The sequence below is a fragment of the Dasypus novemcinctus genome, chromosome 15 (assembly GCF_030445035.2).
Source record: "Dasypus novemcinctus isolate mDasNov1 chromosome 15, mDasNov1.1.hap2, whole genome shotgun sequence".
NCBI classification, from domain to species: Eukaryota; Metazoa; Chordata; class Mammalia; order Cingulata; family Dasypodidae; genus Dasypus; species Dasypus novemcinctus.
Genome location: NC_080687.1, coordinates 100,030,914 through 100,051,179, shown reverse-complemented (window position 1 = coordinate 100,051,179; position 20,266 = coordinate 100,030,914). Strand labels below are relative to the sequence as shown.

The 20,266-nt window shown below is 45.5% G+C and overlaps 1 protein-coding gene across 15 annotated transcripts in view; it reads right to left on the bottom strand.

The window, feature by feature from the left end:
* Positions 1 to 20,266, bottom strand: part of LOC105747476 (S-formylglutathione hydrolase-like) — a 110,193-nt gene that overhangs the window by 37,524 nt on the left and 52,403 nt on the right. For 11 of the 15 annotated variants that reach the window (XR_009180728.2, XR_009180729.2, XR_011645863.1 and 8 more), the window contains exon 3: positions 856 to 923. Coding sequence is in view for 1 of the 15 variants with exons in the window: in XM_058276735.2 (XP_058132718.1) it covers positions 856 to 923 (68 nt within the window). In the remaining 14 variants the exon portion in view is untranslated. Of the gene's footprint in view, positions 1 to 855; positions 924 to 3,245; positions 3,311 to 20,266 lie in introns of those variants that run through there. The other 4 variants (XM_071208302.1, XM_071208306.1, XM_071208305.1 and 1 more) reach the window with 2 other exon arrangements.

Genomic DNA, 20,266 nt, shown 5'->3' with positions numbered 1-20,266 from the left:
ACCCGAGGAAGACACCTCCATTTCCTGGACACCAGATTTGTGGAACCAGCTTCACTTTGTAGGGGGGACTGTGTGTCCTCACCCCAACCCTCCATGGTGTTCTCCCGCTCCTCATAGGCCCAGGACTGGGGCCTGGAGCCTCCTGCTCCCAAGGCACCTTTCTTCTCGCCCGTGGGGCCCAGGAGCTGGGGGGCCCTGGGAGCCCAGGGGACTCTGCCAGCTTCCCTTGGAGAAGGTGAAGGGCATGAGGGGGCCTCCGCCTGGTGCCACCAGAGGGTGCAGCAGAGCCCAAAGACAAAGGTCTCCAGGCCCCGAGGGGGCGCTGCTGGGTGAGGCCAAGCAGGGGCCCTCCTGGAGGAGCCGAGCAGCTCTGTGGGGCTGCACGACCACCCGGGCCACGAGGACCGGCCTCTGTGCAGTACGAGGAGCCCAGGACAGCATCCTCTGCAGCCTGCAAACGGCTTTGGCACTGCCAGGGGCTGGGGTGGCCCAGGACGGCGACCACCCCAGGGAGCAGAGGCCTTGGGGACCAGCCCAGGTGCTCCCAGGCACCTGATGGCAGCCAAGGCTCCTCCCACTGCAGAGCAGAGGCTCCTCCCTCAGGCACCCTGTGCTCCAGGGCAGCTGCTCTCCCAGCACCCTTACCTTCCCGCAAGCTCACCCTTCCCCGCCCCCCGCAGCCCTCCCCTCCAGGTGCCCCTGCGTCTCTGACCCACCTCCGACCCTTGGAGACATGGACCTCTCAGGAAGGGCCCCCCTCCCCCCTGCTCTGTCATCCTTGCCTGCCTGTGCTGGACCCCACGATTCCTGTCCCTCCTTCACTGTCATTTATCACCCTCATGATGTCCTACATACCTTATCTCCTTTCATCATGGAGGAAAGTTTAAGCCTTTGCAGAACACGGTTGTTCCAAAAGATAATTTCTAAAGAACAGATAGAGAAAAGGTACAATCACAAGACAATCATTCCTTTCATTACCAAACTACCAATTTAATGCAAACCTAAAGCGGATTCCATGAGCGTCTATCCAGAGTACCATTTTATTCTTAGACTTGTACATAGAACAGTCTCAAGTAATGCCCTTGTTGGAGCCAAGAGGCAGAAGGACTCTGCTTTCCACCATTCTTTCTTCTGTTTGATCAACAATAAATCAAAGCAAAAATACACCTCCATAAAAATTACAACACTGGCTTTGTTTGGGAAATCTTAGTTCTCAGGAAGTGCCAAAAAGTTTTATGTATTTCGCCGCATGTATTTGTTAGTTCAATACAAATATATGATCTCCCAGACTATACTCAAATGCCCATCTTTCAAAAAGGACCTGGTTTTCTGGATTATTTAGATAATTCACTGGCTTTTTCAGGTAAGGAGGTGGAAAAGAGATGACTCCCTTCTGAGCTCCAGGAAAGTCGCCTTCCTATGGTTTATAAAGGATGGCTATCACAGCCGGCAAAATGTATTCAGTCTGCAAGTACACACTTGTGCACACACACGTACATACACACACACACAGAAACACACAGAGTTAACACTGTCATCAACACTTGACAAAGCAGAAAGCCTAAATACACTCAACATTGAATTCTTAAGGAAAAATGACTTGAATCTAATTTTTAAAAACTTAAGCCTTCAATATTGAATCTACTCCATAATCATGTTTCCATTTAAAAAGGAGAAAAGGTAACTCAAACAGAAATGAAACAGAATAATGTGGTGTTTTGGTTTGACAGAGAGCTCCCAATGCAAAGAACCAGAAAGGGGTTGGCTTTTACAACCCATTTATTAGGGCAAAATCCTACAGTTCTGTGGTTGTGAAATAGCCAAATCAAGGCACCATCAGAGATGCTTTCTCACCAAATTCAGCTCCTGGTGACCCTGGCGCCCTGCCATGTGGAGGGACAAGACAGCAGCAGATCTCTGCCTGGTCCCTGCCTTCGCTCAAGGCTCACCGTTTCCCAGAGCTTGGCTGCGGGTACCAGGCATGTGGCTCATCTCTTCAGCCATGAGCTGCTCCATGAGCCCAGTCTCTTGGGGGCTTCAGGCTTCAGCTTCAGCTGCTAGTGATCCTCGAGGCCTCTCTCCCATGGCAACGACAAAATGGTGACTTTGTTTCTCTAAGTCTCCTCCCTGTGTCTCCATTTATGTAAGGCCCAGGAAGAGGGGGAAACCAAACCTGGGTCATGCCTCACTGATGGAGTCCCATCAAAATGAACTGATCAAGTGACCTATTCAGGGTGAGAACCAAGTCAAAGGCAATCAAAAGGTCTCACCACCCTTTGAATTAAAAAATATAAATTTTGGGGGGGATTCACCAAATTCAAGCTGTCACATCTGGGTATCACTCTCTTACTAAATAGGTTTACAAAAAACTAGAGCGAGCATATGTAGGGAAAATAAGCCAATAGAAAGAAAACTCCTACATTCACGGGCTTGCTCAGCACACTATTATTTCTAATGAACAGCTCTTGGAAACAATGCAGTGTCCAGGACTAGAAGTCTCTCTGTTTGACAGGTGGACTTCCACACAGCCCCATGTTTTAAGTGGCATCTTACTGCACACAGGGCGATGGTCCTTAGTCCAGGGCGTCCCTGAATCCGCACCTCTGGAAAGTAAGCCCCAGTCTTCTGCAGTGGGCAGGAGCTACGGGCTGCGGACCATTCTGTCCAGACTCCCCCTCTCCTGACCTGCCTTTCTCCCCGCCTGTTCCACCACAGGGTCCCTTATGTCTGCGGTGCTGAGCGCTGCAGGGATCAGAGCATAAGTGAGCGGGCCTGTCCTTCTGCCGCTGCTGCCTCAGGTTAGGGTTCCCTACTTTTGCCAACAAGTTCCTAGTCCTAAGTCCACACTTCACTTTCACTATTTTATTATTCTGTTTTCCTTGTCTCTCTATTCATCCTTGTGGCTCAGTCCTTTAAATTAATCACTTTATCATCATTTAAGTTATGTGAGAAAACAGAGGTAAATGTCAATGCTCATTTCTCAGTGATTATTGGGAAGTGTTTCATAAAATTCTTACATTAATGTTCATATCCTGTTGAATCTAATGTTCTAGAACCCTTAGAGGATAATATTGTGTGTTGTGTATTGAGGAAAGAGCACTGGACTCAGATTCCTAGTGGAGCCTAAATTTTATGCTTCTAAAAGATTTTGTAATCCCATATACAATTTTCCTTATTCCTTTGCCCTCATATTTAAATCTAGTTAAGGGAAGAGATGTGGCTCAGGCAACTGAGCTCCTGCCTACCTCATGGGAGGTCTGTGATTTGATTCCCAGTGCATCCTAAAGAAGACAGCGAGCTGGTATGTTGGGCAGTGGCAGCGATCGGACGCAACAAGACGACACAAGAGACCAAGAAGAAAAAACATAATGAGACACACAACAGGGCAGGGCATGCAGGGGATTAAGTGATTACGCATCTCCCTCCCATATCAGCGGTCCTGGGTTCAGTTCCCGGTGCCTCCTAAAAACAGCATACGGCAAGTGCAAACAATGAGGGGGTGGGGAGAAATAAATCTTTACAAACGTAAATAAAAATTAAATTTGCTTAACTTTTAAGATCTTTCTTTTGCAAGTAACATTGAATTTTTGCCAAACCAAGTGTACTTTCAAGGAATGAATAGAACCAGCCTTAACTAAACTTAAAAAATGATTTTTCCACATGCAGTAGAAGTATATCTTGTTTTTGTCAAACATGGTTGTGCCCCACATATACACTAGAAGGAAAGTAAACCTTCAAAACTAAAAGTAAACCTTCAGCCACTGCAGGACCTCACTGTCCATGAGGGAAGGCAGGAAGCAGAGGGGTGGCCCAGGGAGGTGGGGAGGGGGGGAGTCACTGTGGCAGGAGCTGTGTGGATCACAGCAAGGGTACCCCGAGGGAAGAGCAGCAGCAGGTGGGTGCTGTGGGGCAGAGGCTCTCCTGGAGGGAGAAGCCTGTGTCCCCTCACCAGGGAGAGGACCCCCAGGGAAGCCTCCTGGGGACTGGGGGCCCAGCAGCCTGCAGCCCCTGCTCTCTCCAGGCCTGGGGCAGCCCCTCTTTCCAACTGGAGGGCTGGGGGAGGTGGAAGCACAGGCTCTTTGGAGGACAGGACCCGACAGCAGCTTGGGAAGAACAAGCCCGACTCTGGGGAACGGGACAGCATTTGGTGCAGGGGGGTCACCAGCACCCCCTACCCTCACCTCTGCATCCTAGAGCAGCTGCCAGCCCCTCCTGCTCAGATCTGCACCAGGCCAGGTGCACAGATGCCCAGGCATGGGTCCCAGGGTCCTGAGGTGAGGGACAGGCCACGGGATGGTTGGCTTGAGGGGAAGGAGGGAGGGGAGGGTAGAAGCCTACGTGGGCTTTGCAAGGGCTGTCAGGGAATCCTGTCCCCAGGGCAGGACCTCAGGGCTGCAGTGCCCACTTCCTGCTTGGAGCTGGAGAAGAAGGGGACCTTGGAATTTTATTTTCTATTGTTATGCATATTACTGTCCTTTAGAGGCAGCCTCCTGTGCTGCATCTCCCCCTCCTCCACTTCCTTGGACCACTGTGGAGGACAGGGTGGGAGGGGGAATTTCTGGGCAGGGAAAGAACTGAGAGACCCCCAAACCTCTGTAAGCATCAGGCTCCGGAGGGGAGGAATTTTGCCAATGACACCCAGCCTCCCTGTGTTCACCCTGCGGAAGTCACCCATTCTCCCAAAGAAGGACCTACCAGGGGAAGCCAAATGAGTTTCCCAAACAGTCACATAAGATGCCTCTCAGGTGGCCGCCCCCAGCTTCACCGCCCACCGCCTGCATCGGGAGCCCCCCTGAGCCTTCTCGCTGCTCCCAGTGATGCTTCCCATGCTCCTGCCTACCTGGGGGTCTCTGCCCAAACCAGAGATGGTATCGACCCTCTTCTTGGGTAAGCTTTGAATAAACAGACTCTGCTCTCATTTGAATTCTCTTTATTTCTCCAGAATGAACTCCACTCTCCTACAAAGAGGAAGATGGGGAAGGCAGGAGAGGGGTGGGTGCAGGGCCGCAGGGGACACAGGCCAGTCTCTGCAGCAGCTTGGGTGGGGCGAGTGGCCCCCTGGCAGCGAGGCTCTGCAGGCCGCTCCTCTGGGCCCCCAGATGGCTCCCTTCACCTTCGGAAGCTGAAGCCCCTGGATCTTAGGAGCCGAGGCTTGGAAGGTCTTGTGGATGAGGATCTCTTCTGCAGGTGGACCCACCGAGACCCACCCAGCACTGCAGACCTCCGTCCTCCATGCCCTAAGCCCTCCAGCACACGTGGCACTCATGCCCAGCAGCCGAAACTGTTGTTCAGGTCCAACTACAGCTGCTGTGTCCACACCTGCTCATCTCCCCCACTGTCCTTTCAGGCTCCGTGTGGCGCATGAGCTTCTTCCTCCACAGTAAGTCTAGGGAGAGCAGCCTGGACTCTTCCCATGGTTTCCATTTTGGTCACTGCCTCTGCTTCTCCTCACCAGAGGTGGGAGCATCTCCATGTGCTTTTTACTCTCAGGTTCACAATGGACTTCTTATTTCACTGCCATCTCCCAGACTCATTCGCCAGGACCAGGAATCAAAGACAGCTCAAGCACAGCTGGCTGCAGCCCCTCAGGCTCTCTGGACTGGGCACCACAAATGCTCAATGGAGAGGCCAAGAACCAGGAACCCTGCAGCACGGCTTGGTGGCCTCACCACCCCACAGCAGCAGCATGGATGGAGTCCAAAAACAAAACATCTTCCCAAGCTAAGTCCAAGAGAGCTCTGTCCACAGAGGGCAGCTCCCACAGCAAGGCACCTAGGGAAATTTTCCCTGCATTGGGTCCCCAGCTTCTTGTTCTAGCAACAGCCAGGCCAGAAGACACCCAAAGGGAACCTGTTCAATGTTAAATGAAGATATAAGCAGGTCGGGTTTGCCAGGAGGTCATTGAACCTCAGCAAATACCGAGGGGAGAAACCAAGGTCCACTCAGTAGACTTACCATGGAGGATGGACACCAGGAGCCCCATGGAGTCCACAGAGGAGATACGGGAGACAATCACCAGCAGCCACGAGTGGGACCTCAACAGCCAAAACATGCTGCTGTGGTGTGTGTCACACAGGGCTGGGGGTGTACACAGGGCAGGATGGGGGTGTGCAGAGGCCACGGCGGGCTCGCAGTGGGGGTCCAGTGAGGAGGACCCCAGCACCTCCATGGCATGCAGAACATTACCAGTAACTAAGGAGCTTTATCCAGCTCCCAGGACATGTGGCATCAAGGGGCAGCCCCTGGGCCTCACCACCAGCCTGGGAGAAGGACAGGAGAGGGGAGCAGGCCCAAGGCAGCTCTGGGGTTCTGCCTGGGGGTGTGGGCAGTGGTCGCCTGGGCAGCGAGGGCCTGCCCCCCTTGCCTGCTCCCCAGAGGGTGCCTGGGAGCGCTTTACACCTGAAGCAGCTTTGTGAGTCTGGCCTCAATGTCTCTAAAGGCCCTGGAACTCCCAGACACCCTTTTGACCTGCACCCCATGGAGCCCCCGCCGTGGCAGCCTGCACACTTCCACCCTCCACTGGAGGAAGTCCTCCTGGCCCGGCGTGCCGCACACGCACAGCAGCCCGTGGGGCCCCGTCAGGTCCCACTCGCAGCCAAGTGCATCGAGCACCCGGCAGATCTCCCCCATTATCTCGTGCGGCTCCAGGGAGCTCATGACCTTCATCCTCCACTTGGGGTCCCGTGACCGTGGCAGGGCCCCCTGAGGGCCCACTTGGTTGTCCCTCCCCTGGTGCAGCTCCTTGCAGGCACACCCTAGGCACAGGAAAGTCCAGAATCGCCTCCACATGCTCGGCTGGCCCTGTCTGTTGGCGGGAGGGGAGGCAGGCCTCCCCCTGCAGGGCAAGTTCTTCTGCTCACCCCTGACTTGGGGCGTTCCCCTGGGGATGGCTTCACCCATGCCAACAGCGGACAGGGGAGTGCTTCCTTCAGAGCCTCCTTCCCTACTGCTTCTCATGTGGGAGGAGGCGGTGACCGCAGGGCCAAGCAGGGGACCCTCCTGATGACGCTCCTTGGGGCAGGGCCTGGCGGCTGGGCTGGGCCTCACCCAGGCCATCCGGGGCTGCTGGTCCACCTGAGGCAGGGCCAGGGGCCCTGTGGGGGAAGCCGACGTCTTGGAGGCTCCTGGCTCTGGTATGCACTGGCTCTCCTGGCCCTTGTCCATGACGGCCTGACTGAGGATGGTCCTCTGCAGGGGAGGAGAGCTGCAGGGTGGACCAGGGTGGGGGGCAGGCTGTGGTGGGAGGGCACAGAGGTGGGCTTCTCCCACTCCTGGCCTGGCAGGGGGCTGGGTCTGCGGGGCGCTGGTGGAGGTCCCCTGCTCCCATCTGCTGTGGCCCAGCAAAAGATATATGGCCATGACTTCATCATGTCTGTCATCTTGCAAGGACGCATGTATCTCCTCCTCTTTGTAGCCCATGGCTACCATCGCTGCTATCCGGTGGGGGTCCTGGCGAGCTGGGAGGGGCTCCACATACGGCCTCAGTTGTGCGTGCTCATAGCCCGTATTGACCCACGGGTCAGTCATTATGTCTGGGAGGCTTGACCTCCTACAGGGATCCACTGTCAGGCACTTTTGGAGGAGATTCCTGCAGTTCACAGACAGGTGGTGTGGGATGCGGAACTCCCCGCTGAGCACTACCTCCTCCAGGAGCTTGGAGCTCCGTGTAAAAAAAGGGAACTTCCTGCTGACCATGGTGTAGAGAATCACCCCCAGGCTCCAGACGTCCACGGCCGGCCCATTGTACGTGTGCCCCTTAAATATTTCGGGGGCTGTATAACAGGGAGTGCCGCACAGGGTTTCCAGCTGCTGGCTGATGTCAAAGGTGTTACTTAATCCGAAATCAGTAACTTTCACATTCCCAGCAGCATCCAAGAGGAGGTTGTCTGCTTTTAAGTCTCTGTGCGAGATACACTTCTGGTGACAGTAGTGCACAGCAGATAAGACTTGGCGAAATTTTGCTCGGGCCTCCTCTTCTGAGAGAGGGCCATGGGCCATCAGGTAGTGCAGGAGATCACCTCCATGGGCGTACTCCATTACGAGGTAGAGCTTCTCCGGGCTGTCAATGACTTCAAAGAGCTGGACGATGTTGGGATGGTGCAGGCTCTTCATTATGCTCACCTCTCTGGAGCGCATGCGGAGGCTTCTGGGGCTGTCCTTCTTGTGTATGATTTTCACGGCTACCTCATGGCGGGTGAGGACATGCCGCGCTAGAAAAGTCATGGAAAAGCCACCTTTGCCTAGTAATCTCGAGAACTGATAATTCTTCAGGTGGGTCTCCTCCTTAGCCCTCAAGGCTGGGAGAGGCCGCAGCATACTGGAGTTTATGCTGGGCTGGAGACCCGGTGACTCTACGCAGACTTTCCAATGGGAAAGCCTGAATAACTGATCTAATAAAAAAATAAATAAATAAAATGCTAAAAAATAAAAAAATAAAAAATATGATAATAAAAAATAAACAGGAGTAAAATGAAAAGGTTAAAAAACAACAAACAGGCAAAAGGTAAAAGCAAAATAATTTTTTAAAAAAGTAAATAATAAAGAAAACAAAATCGGGAGAAAAGAACTAAGACAAAAAGAAAAAATAAGAAACAAAATAAACGAATCCACAAATGAGAAATAAACCAGTGAAGGGCAGTCCTAGTCCACAGGTCACCAAAAACAGCTTCCTGGGTAAGCGGACACTGAGCCTCAGCTGCAGGGCCTTATATAGGGGCAGCAGGCCCCGCACAATGGCTCCTTGTGAGGTCATCCAAGCAATGGGCCAGTCCAGGCTGTGGTCATCCTCAGGGGTTTCTCCTCACTTTCTGGTCTCAGAAACCCTCTACACTTGCCACAAAATTATGGAGGATCCCACAGAACTTTGGGTTTCTGTGGGTTCTAGCTCTTCCTAGTTCCTTATCAGAAATTATAACCTAGAATGCCACAGTGCCTTCTACATTTCTAGTTTGAAAACCTTAATGATATCTGGCTTTGAAAGAGTTCAGAATATCTACATTGGAAATATCCAATTCTTTTTCTATAACTCTACACGAGCTGACTCAAAGGGATCCACAACTCAAGTGAGAGCGTGGTTCTCTCTGAAAATGTTCTGTTGCTTAAAGCATAAGAAGGTACATTATTGGCATCTATAATGCTGAGGGAAAGATTGCTTTCATCCTACTTTCATTTCTTGCTTTCAGTTTTGCCCAGGTTTTCTATTGTAGCTGTCTCCCTTCCACAAGCCAGAAAACTCACTGGAAGACCTCCTTTTTCCTGTCTTTACAAGTAGAGAGTGAAGCTGTGCATGAAGAAAGCATGTCTTCTACCCTTTCTTCTCCAAGTCATCACTCTGGGCTCGGTCTCCCTCTTACTCAGCATGGTGGTGGTGTATGGGAGGTGCACATGGCACTGACACCTCATGGCAGAGAATGGTAATTCCTACATGACTCTTAAAAGCTTCTCTGAAATATAATATCGCTATGCCACTTGGCTTTGCAAGTCTTGAGTCTTTTTGATACCTCAATTCTTTCATTATTGCCTACTTCCATACTGATTTATGAAGTGAACCATTTTCTATCCAAACTGAATAGAACTATTACAGACTGGAAGAAACTGGAAAGTGAAAAGATCACTTACTTTTGGTAATGTACAGTGGTGATGGTAACACGACATTGGGAATATAATTAATACCACGGTATTATATATCTAAATGTGGATAGAAGGGGAAATTTGGGGTGGTATATACATTGATAGAATAAAAATTAAAAGTAAACAATAGGACTACACAATACAGTGAACCCTAAAGGAAACAGGACTATAATTAATAGGACAATTATATTCTTCACAATTGCTAAAAGATGGAAAAACCTAAGTAATCATAAACCAATGAATTGATAAGCAAAATCTGGTATTTTCATACAGTGGAATATTATTCAGAAGAAAAAATCAATTGCGGAAGCAAAGACAATGTGGAGGAACACTGAGCTTATTAGGTTGAGGAAAGGCACCAGACACAGCAGGGCAAATGCTTTATGGCCTCACTAACATGATCAAAATACAATGAATAGACTTATGGAGATGGGACTATGAAATGAAGTTAGGTGGGAGATGGAATGTGGATGAAAAGGGGAAGATGATGCTGGGTATATATAGAATACTTATTCAGGTAAAATGCATATATGGGAATGCTTGAACTTGATGGCAACACATTACAATGAATGTAACAAACACTGATGATTTATGAATGAGAATGTTGCCAAAAACAGTGTCTAGGAAAATTAAGGTTAGTTAGAGGACAGCTGAAGAATACTGGGAATGTAGAACAATGATTTTGGCAGGAGATTGTGATTAGTAAGAGAGAGCAATGGGCTTCTACTACATGTTAAGAATGTGCTGATACAATGGAAAAATACAAATTATTTGGAACTATAATTAACACCATTGTGATGATTTTCTACCAAAAGCAAGGTTGATACTACATTAATGCTCAGGGCTAAAAAAAAAAAAGACAGGAATTTGGTTTTATGAAATATGAATAGGACTAAGCAGTTCTTCTCTTACTTTTTCATTAATATTGCATAATTATGACATTTAACCAATCTCTGTATCTTTATGAACACTACAGGAACAACTGAGTTAGAATTTGCAATTAGACCAGATAAAGATGAGATGGAAGTTTTTAGGAGGAATGTATCCATAACTTGTTGAGCTGCATTTTTCTGTTATATTTTTCTGAATTTGAGATAAGGTTATAAAAAATAGTACAATGATAATAATATTTACTCATTGATGGTAACAAAGGTACCACACTAATGTAAAATGTTTAAAATGGGGGCAGGAAATGGGAACACTTTATGCATCTTTCTGGAAATCTACAACCTCTCTAATAAAAAAATCTTGAAGGCAAAGATAAATACCTCTTAATACACGGGGCAATGAAGTGGTACTAAGAATTGTAAAAAGGACAGAATTTGCAGAACTCAAGTAAATGCTGCATTTTTTAAGGTGGGGATAAGGTGAAGGATAACATATGAGTTTCCAATCCCAGGTGAGAGTCAAGATCAGTTCCAAAAGGGCCTCTGGATTCACAGAAAGATAAGAAATTACATTTTAGACACATTACGTCAGACCCAAAGAGGGGACATTCATGTAAAAGCTACCAAAGAAAAAAGGTGGATGCTGGATTCAAACAAATTGATGAAAAACCAATGCTTAAGTTACAGATTTGTGGGTAATTGTATAAAAAGCACAAGTAAATGTGGGTAAATAAGGGATCTGCAAAGGGAAAAAGACTGGAGAGGGTAAAAAGCAAAAGTAAAAAGCCTTGACCACTAATATTAAACTGAGAATATGGAGGAAGTGTAAAGGAGGGAGAAATAAGGGTCCAAGAGGATCTGAACAATGGGGCTGCAGAAATCAAGAAAAAGCAACGATTCAGGAAGAATCTATGTCATAGGAAGGGGCTTTTTATGACTTTCTAATCACTTTGAGAAACAAACAATGTGATAGAGTAAGAAGAAACACTGGATTTTGAATCACTGTTTTGACTCTTCTTAGTTCATTAGAACTACAGAATATTTTCACCAAAAAGAATTATGTAGGTATAGATAGATAAATGGATAACCAAAACTTACAAATGCATGTAGAAAGATTTACTGGATCATATCAAGGATCAATATTGTAGACAAGGGATACTTATTTCTTCTACCCCAATTTTTCTAATAGAAAAATTCCAAGTCCTCTAAATTCATTCTCAGCATCCAAAAAAACAAAACAAAACACCATCCACAAAAATCACATTACATAGAATAAGAGAAGTGTAGTCCTTCAACCATACCAAAAGAAGGGTGTCATAATAAAATATATCACTAATTCAGAATTAAAAGCATTTCTTTGAAAGTATAAAACTAAAATTAGCACTATACTTTTAAATACATGTCCCAGAGACTTAAATCTTTGGTCTGTTCACATGCTGGCTGAGCCCTGATGTCAGCAGAGTCGCAACACCTACTCACCAGTTCACTGGACTCACCCAGGACATCTAACGAGGAGATGATGGTGGACAACACCCATCCCAAGGAACAGAGAGTGTGTGCAGCTGCAAGCAAGATGGTTCCATCCATCTGCCCCATGGGAACTAAGCCCCTCTCAATTAGAAACAAGAGTGGGCATCACCACCCCCAAATCCTCAAGATTGGGGAGTGAACAATGGACTAAAGTCGACTTAGTAGTAGACAATTAAAGACTTATTGCTATTTTATTCTAGCAATGGAAATTACTTTGACCATTGTAAAGGCAGTGGCCACCAGAGGTCCTGAGGGGGAGGAAAAGAGAAGAATAGGTTCAACATGGGTGCATTTTCAGGACACTGGAATTGTCCTGCATAACACTGCAATGACAGATACAGCCTTCTACACATTTTGTCATAACCTATAAAGTTGTGTTGAGCAGAATGTAAACCATAGTTCATGCTCAGTATCAATGCTTCAATATGTGTTCAACAATTGGAACCAATGTACCACACTAATCAAAGATTTTCTTAATGGAGAAAAGTGGGGGAGAGTTTCAGACTCTTGCTGCAGCTGACGATGGCTCAAAATGGTGAGATGTACAATGATATCACCTCCAGACTGGCACGGTGTCATGGTGCTGAAGGGCACCATGCACCAGGCTGGTGGAATACTGGAGCCTGCCTTCCTAGCTCTTCTCTAGGGTCAATGGTGCTGCAACATGCTGGCTGGATGAAGGGCATACCAAGTGGAGCAATGATTACCAGAGACATGTAAGTAGAACTTAAACGCAATTGGCACTATGGCCTCCCATGGAGAGAGAACATGTATGGTATTGCAAACCTGGAGCTTAGATCTATTAATTGCCACTCAAAAAGAAACGTATGCAGTAGTTGCTGCATTAATTAGTATTAAGCACAGAACCTATATGCCTAGCGATTATAATGAGACATTTCTGTTCTAGATCATCTGCAGAGGGATACTGAACATGTTAAAAGGTCCTGGTAAACTTCATTTTCTAAGTAGTTAATGAAAGGCATGCTTAACCCAGGTCTCTTCCTAGCCCTTATTCCAAAACCTGTCCCACTCAATCCTGGGGCTGACTGGCAAACCCACATGCCATCCTACCAGGGTTAAGCATTTTCCCACCAGGAAGGAAATGGCAAACAGGTGGCTGCCACGGCAGGGGCTCCATGGGGTGCAGGTCAAAAGGCTATCTGGGAGCTCCTTTAGAGACACTGCACCCACACTAACAAAACTGCTTCAGCTTTAAAGCAATATCATGTTCCATCTATTCTTCCCTACTCCTCCTCTCATGACCTTTGGTAACTACTATTTTATATCAATTTTACAAGTTCTTCAGTTACACATGCTAATAACTACAATAGCAATAATTCTACAGTGGTCCATGGTTGCCCTCCCCATTTTGTTTATCCCTCAGTCTTGAGGCATTGGGGATGACATCCACTCTGCTTAAGAATGAGAGGGGGTTTAGATCTTATTCAGCAGATAGAAGGAATTGTCTTGCTTGAAGTTGTATATACTGTCATTGGGGTTTTTTTGGATGGGGGTTGTCCATCCAAAATTTGGATACCAAATTTGATAACTGTCATCTAGGCAGAAGTTCCATCACCCAAGGTAAAAATTTTTAAAGTTTCTTAGTGACAGGACAAAACAACACCAATACCTGGTTTTTTCCATTTCTAATACTGGAAAGAATTCCTGAACTCTCAGCAGCCCGTCCCTCCTGAGAAGGCTGCACACTGACAGGTGCTCACTCTGCTCTCCAGCCCTGGCTGTGTACTCTGCTGCCTGTTTTGCAGCAGACTGTTTGGTGACACTTGCCTCCTCCTGTGCACATGCAGAAGTCAGGGAAGGAGGGAAGCTCCCCATCCTGCCTGCCTGTATAACCCAATTTCTCCTATTAGAACTGGAGTGTCTTCACCGATACTGCAAGAGATGAACTGTAGATTCCATGGGACGTCACTACATCCCACACCATTTAAGAGCTAACCTGATTCCTCCTTTCCCAATGTCCTTTCGATGTATGGAGAGAAAGCACTAGAGCTTTATTTTCCTATCTCCTATTGCCTCACTCAGCTCGTTACATTTCACACACTTACATAATTATATATAATATTTTACAAGCAACAGCAAAATGTCTGGCTGTCCTATATGTTGAAAGTTGCTCACAGTCATGCAATAAATTTAGGACCAGGCTCTAAGTACTATCCCAGCATTCCAAACTTACAATCATGTCTTCCTTTTCATTCAGGTTTCTCTCCAGTGCTTCTCAAGACATGTGAGAGGCTTGCTTTTGAATGAGGTAAGTGCTTGCAGAGCTCAGATGAAAATATACCAAAATGAATGCTCTTGAACTATCAGAAAAGCAAAGAATCACAAATAGAAATTGAAGTATTCAACCCATATTGTATGAAGAGTTACAAATAAACAACTGATGTGTATATCATTCACTGGAAGGAATTTATGTATTTTTAAATATTTTATGACCTATGTATGTGGATTTGGGTATCTTGACACAAGATGTCTAACATGAGTAAAAATTAAAGTATAAAGAAACAAATGCACATCACTCCTATAATGATACCAAATGAACCAGGCACATCTGAGACATACACATAAAGATTTACATAGAAAAATCCAATATTAATGGGGTAAAAAAAAAAAGATATATCAGACCTTTAAGAGACCATTTTTCCCAATTAAGTATTTAAAACATTTACTAGGAAATAAGTTATTCTTAGTAAATTGTTGTGTCAGTGTGATATAAAAATAGGTATTTATAGTAGCAGTGAGTATTATATACTAAAAGGTACTTGGTGTCCAAGGAAATTTCCTTATTAAAACTTACTAAAGGCAAAGGATTTATCTCTTTTGTTTCTCTGGTCCATGTTCCAAGACTACAGGCTAGATTTGTACAAAGTCACTTCAAAATGATACCAAGCAGTAGTTTAAATTGCTCAGGCATTTTCTTTGGTCCTGTTCCTGACTTACACCTTCCTCCAAAGCCAGAGATATATTTATATGTGAGTAAAACTTATACCATGGGAAACCATCATACAAATAGCTTATAGATACTTGTAAGTTCCAACTGTGACCAAAAATAATTGGACTATTTGTAATATGCAAAATAAATTCCATAAAAGATAAATCCACTTAAAATTATTCACAATTTTTACAAGTGTAGAAGTCAGATCACGTGTTACTAGATCTACCATTCTATGTTATCTTGGTAAAAATAGTTATGGTAGGACCATGAAGACTTAAATCTAAGAAGAATCACAGAACTATGAACCTTTTAAAGTCACTGTGGCAGATAAGATCAAAGAACATTTCAAAAGTTTCACCCTTAGATATGAAAACTAAACACAGAAATGACAAAAATAATTCTTTCAGAAATAAAATTTAACATAAATTAGTATATTACAGCTTTAAAATATTTTGCTTAAATAATAAAAAAGTATGACTGGGATAGCATTGATTAGAATGTTTCTTGAATATTGTCTTCCCTACAGAGTTTTCATGGAAAACTGATGTAGGGAACTTTCCTCAAGTTCAACATTTCATGAGATTAATGTGCTACATAATAAAAATGTGGGAAAAATGGCTCTGGGAGTTTTGGGACACATATTTTCTCTTAAAATGTTTCTCTGTTTCTGAAAATAGTGGAGTAAAATGTATTCCTTCAACATAATTCTGACCAGTTTTGAGACATAATCCTTTACTTAACATCCAATTATCTGAGAGTACACATACCATATTTTAGATTGAAAATACCTGTGAGCCTACGTTAGAATTCAATATTCTGACATCTTTTTGATAGTCATGGTTACTCCATTAGTCAGGGTTCTCTAGGGAGACAGAATCAATAGGAGATATCTGTCAATAGTAAGAGATTTTATAAGAGTCTCTCACATGACCGTGGGGATGCACAAGCCCAGGTTCCACAGGCAGGCTGCAAAGCAAGGGCTCTGATGAAAGCCCACTGACGGTTCTTGACGAGTGTCTGGGAGACAGTGGTTGTCCAAACAGGAGCTGGGAAATTGTCCCGGAATGCTGGAGTCACTTCCCCTTTTGAGGCATTCAGCTGACTGGATAAAGCAGTACTCATTGCTGATGACAATCTCCTTGACTGACGGAGATGCAATCGGCCATCTATGCAGTAAACTCACTGGTGACTAAAGTCCATAAATGTCCTTGTATTACAACTAGCTCAGTGTTTGCTTGGCCAAACAACTGCGCACAATTACCTGGCCGAGTTGACACATTAGCCTAACCTTCACAGTTACTCCACTCATTTTGAATTGTGCACCTTTACAACCAGAAGTTTCTTTCTAATGATTCTCACCATATCTATGGTCCCTCATACATGGGAGACACTTATATATTTTAATGTAATATTTATTGTGATCTATGTATCTTTAAAAAAACTCAAATAAAAATTTAAAAATTTAAAACAATAAGAGGTTCTGTGGGCGGCAGACTTGCCCAGTGGTTAGGGCATCCGCCTACCACATGGGAGGTCTGCAGTTCAAACCCCAGGACTCCTTGACCCATGTGGAGCTCGCCCATACATAGTGCTGGTGCACGCAAGGTGAGCCCTGCCACGCAGGGATGCCCTCCGAGTGAGGGAGCCCCATGTGCAAGGAGTGCACCCCATAAGGAGAGCCGCCCAGCATGAAAGAAACTGCAGCCTGCCCAGGAATGGTGCTACACACACAGAGAGCTGACACAAGATGATGCAATAAAAAGAAACACAGATTCACGTGCCACTGACAACAGAGTGGACAAAGAAGATGACACAGCAAATAGACACAGATCACAGATAACCGGGGTGGGGAGAAGGGGAGAGAAATAAATAAATTAATTTAAAAAATAAGACATTCTGATTATGCCACACCCCACCACACCCCACTCATCCCACATCAACAGCCTCTTTCATCAGGGACACACTCACTGCATTGGGGAATACATCTTGGAGCACTGCTATACCGCCTGGATTATAGCTGACATTGAAGATTACACTCTCCCCCAGTCCATTCAGTGGGATATGGCAGGATATATAATGTCCTGCATCTGTCCCTGCAATATCATTCAGGACAACTCCAAGTCCTGCAAATGCTCCCATATCACACTGCTTCCTTCCTCTCCCTGTGCTCAGCAACTCCCCTGTACACTGTCTCCACATCAATGATACAGTTCCTTCCATTGCTAGAGTCACAACAGTTCTAGAGTAGAATACCAGTAAGTCCACTCTAATCCATATTTTATTCCACCACCCTGGGCACCCTGGGATAGTGATGTCCACTCCACCTCTAAATCGAGAGGGGGCTTAGATCCCACATAGCTGATGGATACAATTCTCCTGCTGGCAGTTGTAGACTCTCTCAGTTCCCTGGTGTGGTGGTTCACCATCCTCACCTCCCTGTTAGCTGACCTGAGTAAGTCCAATGAAATGGAGATTAAGGTGCCACAACTCCGCTGAGGCTCAGGGCCCAAGTGGCACATGGACTGCGCAGACATTCAAGTCTACTGAGTATATACCAACTCCAGGTTCAGCACAAGTGACAGATGAGGCATGTGTAGAGAGGTCACATGTGAGTCCAACTCCATCATGCTCAGGGGCACAAATTCCAAAGTAGGGTCCACTGGCAAGGCATTGAACACCAGAGCCATCTGCCATGACTGTAGAACATGTGTGCCTCTGTAGCCCTCAGGAGCACCACTACCTGGGGTTGTTATCTACTTTAGCTGTCTCTGGGATCCTGCTGAGGTGTGCATAAGCGCAACCCCTCTCATGACCTCCCGGCTCATTTTGAAGTCTCTTAGCCATATAAACTCATTTGTCTTTACCATTTCCCCCTTTTATTCAAGGCATTTTTCTAGTTGCATCACTAGCTGCTGCTTGGGAGTAATTCCTTGGTGCAAGGAAGGCTCAACCCCAGGAGTCATGTCCCATGCTGGGGGCATGCTGAGATTGGCTTAGACAGAGGCCACATTTAAGCAACAAGGAGGCTCTTAGGAGTAACTCTTATGCACCCTGCAGCTCTAGGCCTAGTTGGAATTTCAAGCACAGAGGCTCATAAACATAGTCATCAGTACCAAGGGCCCATCATCAGATCATCTTTCTTCACTGGTCTTTGCCTGTGCACTAGGGGGACTGTTGCTGTTCTGCTGGGGAATGTGACAGAGCTCCCCAAGCTGGCAACTCAGCACTCCCTCAGTTGTTGTTTGTAACTCTACCTACTATGACGATATCCAACAAATACCCAAACATTTTTATATAGCCTGTATACATGCCCAGGAGAACTCCCTCCCAGCCATGTGCCCCCCATCAATGACACCCCACACCAGTGTTCCTCCCCTGCCATAGTTGAACCCCACTGTGATTCAAAATTTCTTCAAAAATGAAGCATAATATATTGCCAAATTTGATCAGTACGAAAATGAAATAGTAACAGGTTTCAAGATTAGAAACAAAATTCATATTAATTTAGAAAATCTGAAATAAAGTATAAAACAGGGGTACTAAAAATTGAAAAATATCATAAAACTTTGGTTTTGATATTTTGCCTTTCATCACTGTAATAGCTGTTGCCCTGTATGTACAGTGGCAAGGCAATCACTTCCATTCTTTCCTTGGTGCCTACACCCTTTTTTTTTTTTTTTAATTTTTAATTTTTAATTTGGTCTTCAAAAAAATTTAGATTACAGTAAGGTCCCATATACAATAGATGGGACTCCCATATAGTCAACATCAAACCCTTTTCCTCCTTCTCCAGCAAGATCTTTTCATATCCTCTTAGGTATGGGTCTTCATACTCCTTTTCTCCACTGCACCTGTCCTTCTCTAGTTTCTTTCTCAATCTGATTATTATTGCCCCTTATTTAACTCTTATTTTGGAAGGGAACAACTGCCATCTTGTCTAGATACTACCTTTAAATGTGTATATATTTTCAGAATCAATTATCTTTAAAGGCGTTTTCAATTACATATCCTTCAAATACATTTTATTTCTGAACTTAAGCTTATATTTATGAGTATTTTACTCCTACAATTAAATTTTAATTTCTCATTGTATTTTAATGCTGCCTTTTCAATGACTCTTATCATTCATATGAGGCATTTGAATTTCAGTTTCCTTTTTATTTAGTCTTTTAATTTGGTTTTCATGGTGGCAGTTTTTAGATTTTTTAAAAAACTTTATTTCTAGTGCTATAGATTCCCAATCCTATAGGTTCAGAGTCATTTTAATAGGACCTACAATTTTATCAACAATTGGTTTTCCTATTAGCAGGCACACAAAAGATCTGCCAAAGTAACTTACGTATAGCACATGGTCCAAAAACTCTTCAGTAAGTTTTGTGCATACTGTACTTAAACACTTTATTTTAGAAATAACCTCTAGCAAGAAAGAATAGGTGTAATTTTGTTTACTGGTATTTCAAGTTTTTCCATCTACACATAAAAATCCTGCCCGCCAGAAGACACCTTGATTCTCTTACTTTGAGCATCTTGAAAACATGTACATTACTCGGAATTGTGTGGATTCAAACCATGAAAATGTTGGTCTCCTACTAATGGGGTAACATTCTGGGATTTCAGAATTGCACATCCAGGCTTCCTGTACCCTGGGGACATTCTGCTGCTATGTGGACTGTCATTTGTGGAAGTCACTAAACCCTATTCACAGTTGCATCTGCAACATCTTTTGTGGAATCTCTCTTTTTTCTTTCTGTCTTTCTTTCTTTTTTAGTCAGGCCAGGAAAAAGATTTTATTTAGAAATGGGAGAAAGAAGAGAACTTGCTGAGAAATGGAGAGGATGGAAATAAGCACCATTACGGTGTCGGCTCCTCTAGGCAGAGAAAGTGAGTTCTGGCTTGTGTGGTCATCTTCAAAGCTATTAATTTTCCCTCCCCTTACTAGTGCTAATGGGAAGGGCCCAAGCTGCTATTGGTTATCCCACCAATAATGGGAGCCAAAGTTGAGTACTCTTTGGAATATGCAGTGCCTCCCCTCAGCCCAGGAAAGAGTCCCAACTGGAACTTGAAAGTCAAGGTCAAGGCCTTGTCTGTTGGCCATGTTGTGGCTCATCTCATTTCCCTGTACTCAACTGTCTCAACTCGCCCTCAGAGAGTTCATGCCATTCTTCTTAAAGGGGTGCTGAGGGGCCAAGGTCATTCTTCTGTAGTTGCTTCCTGCTGGTTAGGGCAGTAGTCCCTGCCTGACAGTGCATGAACCTCTCTTGCTATT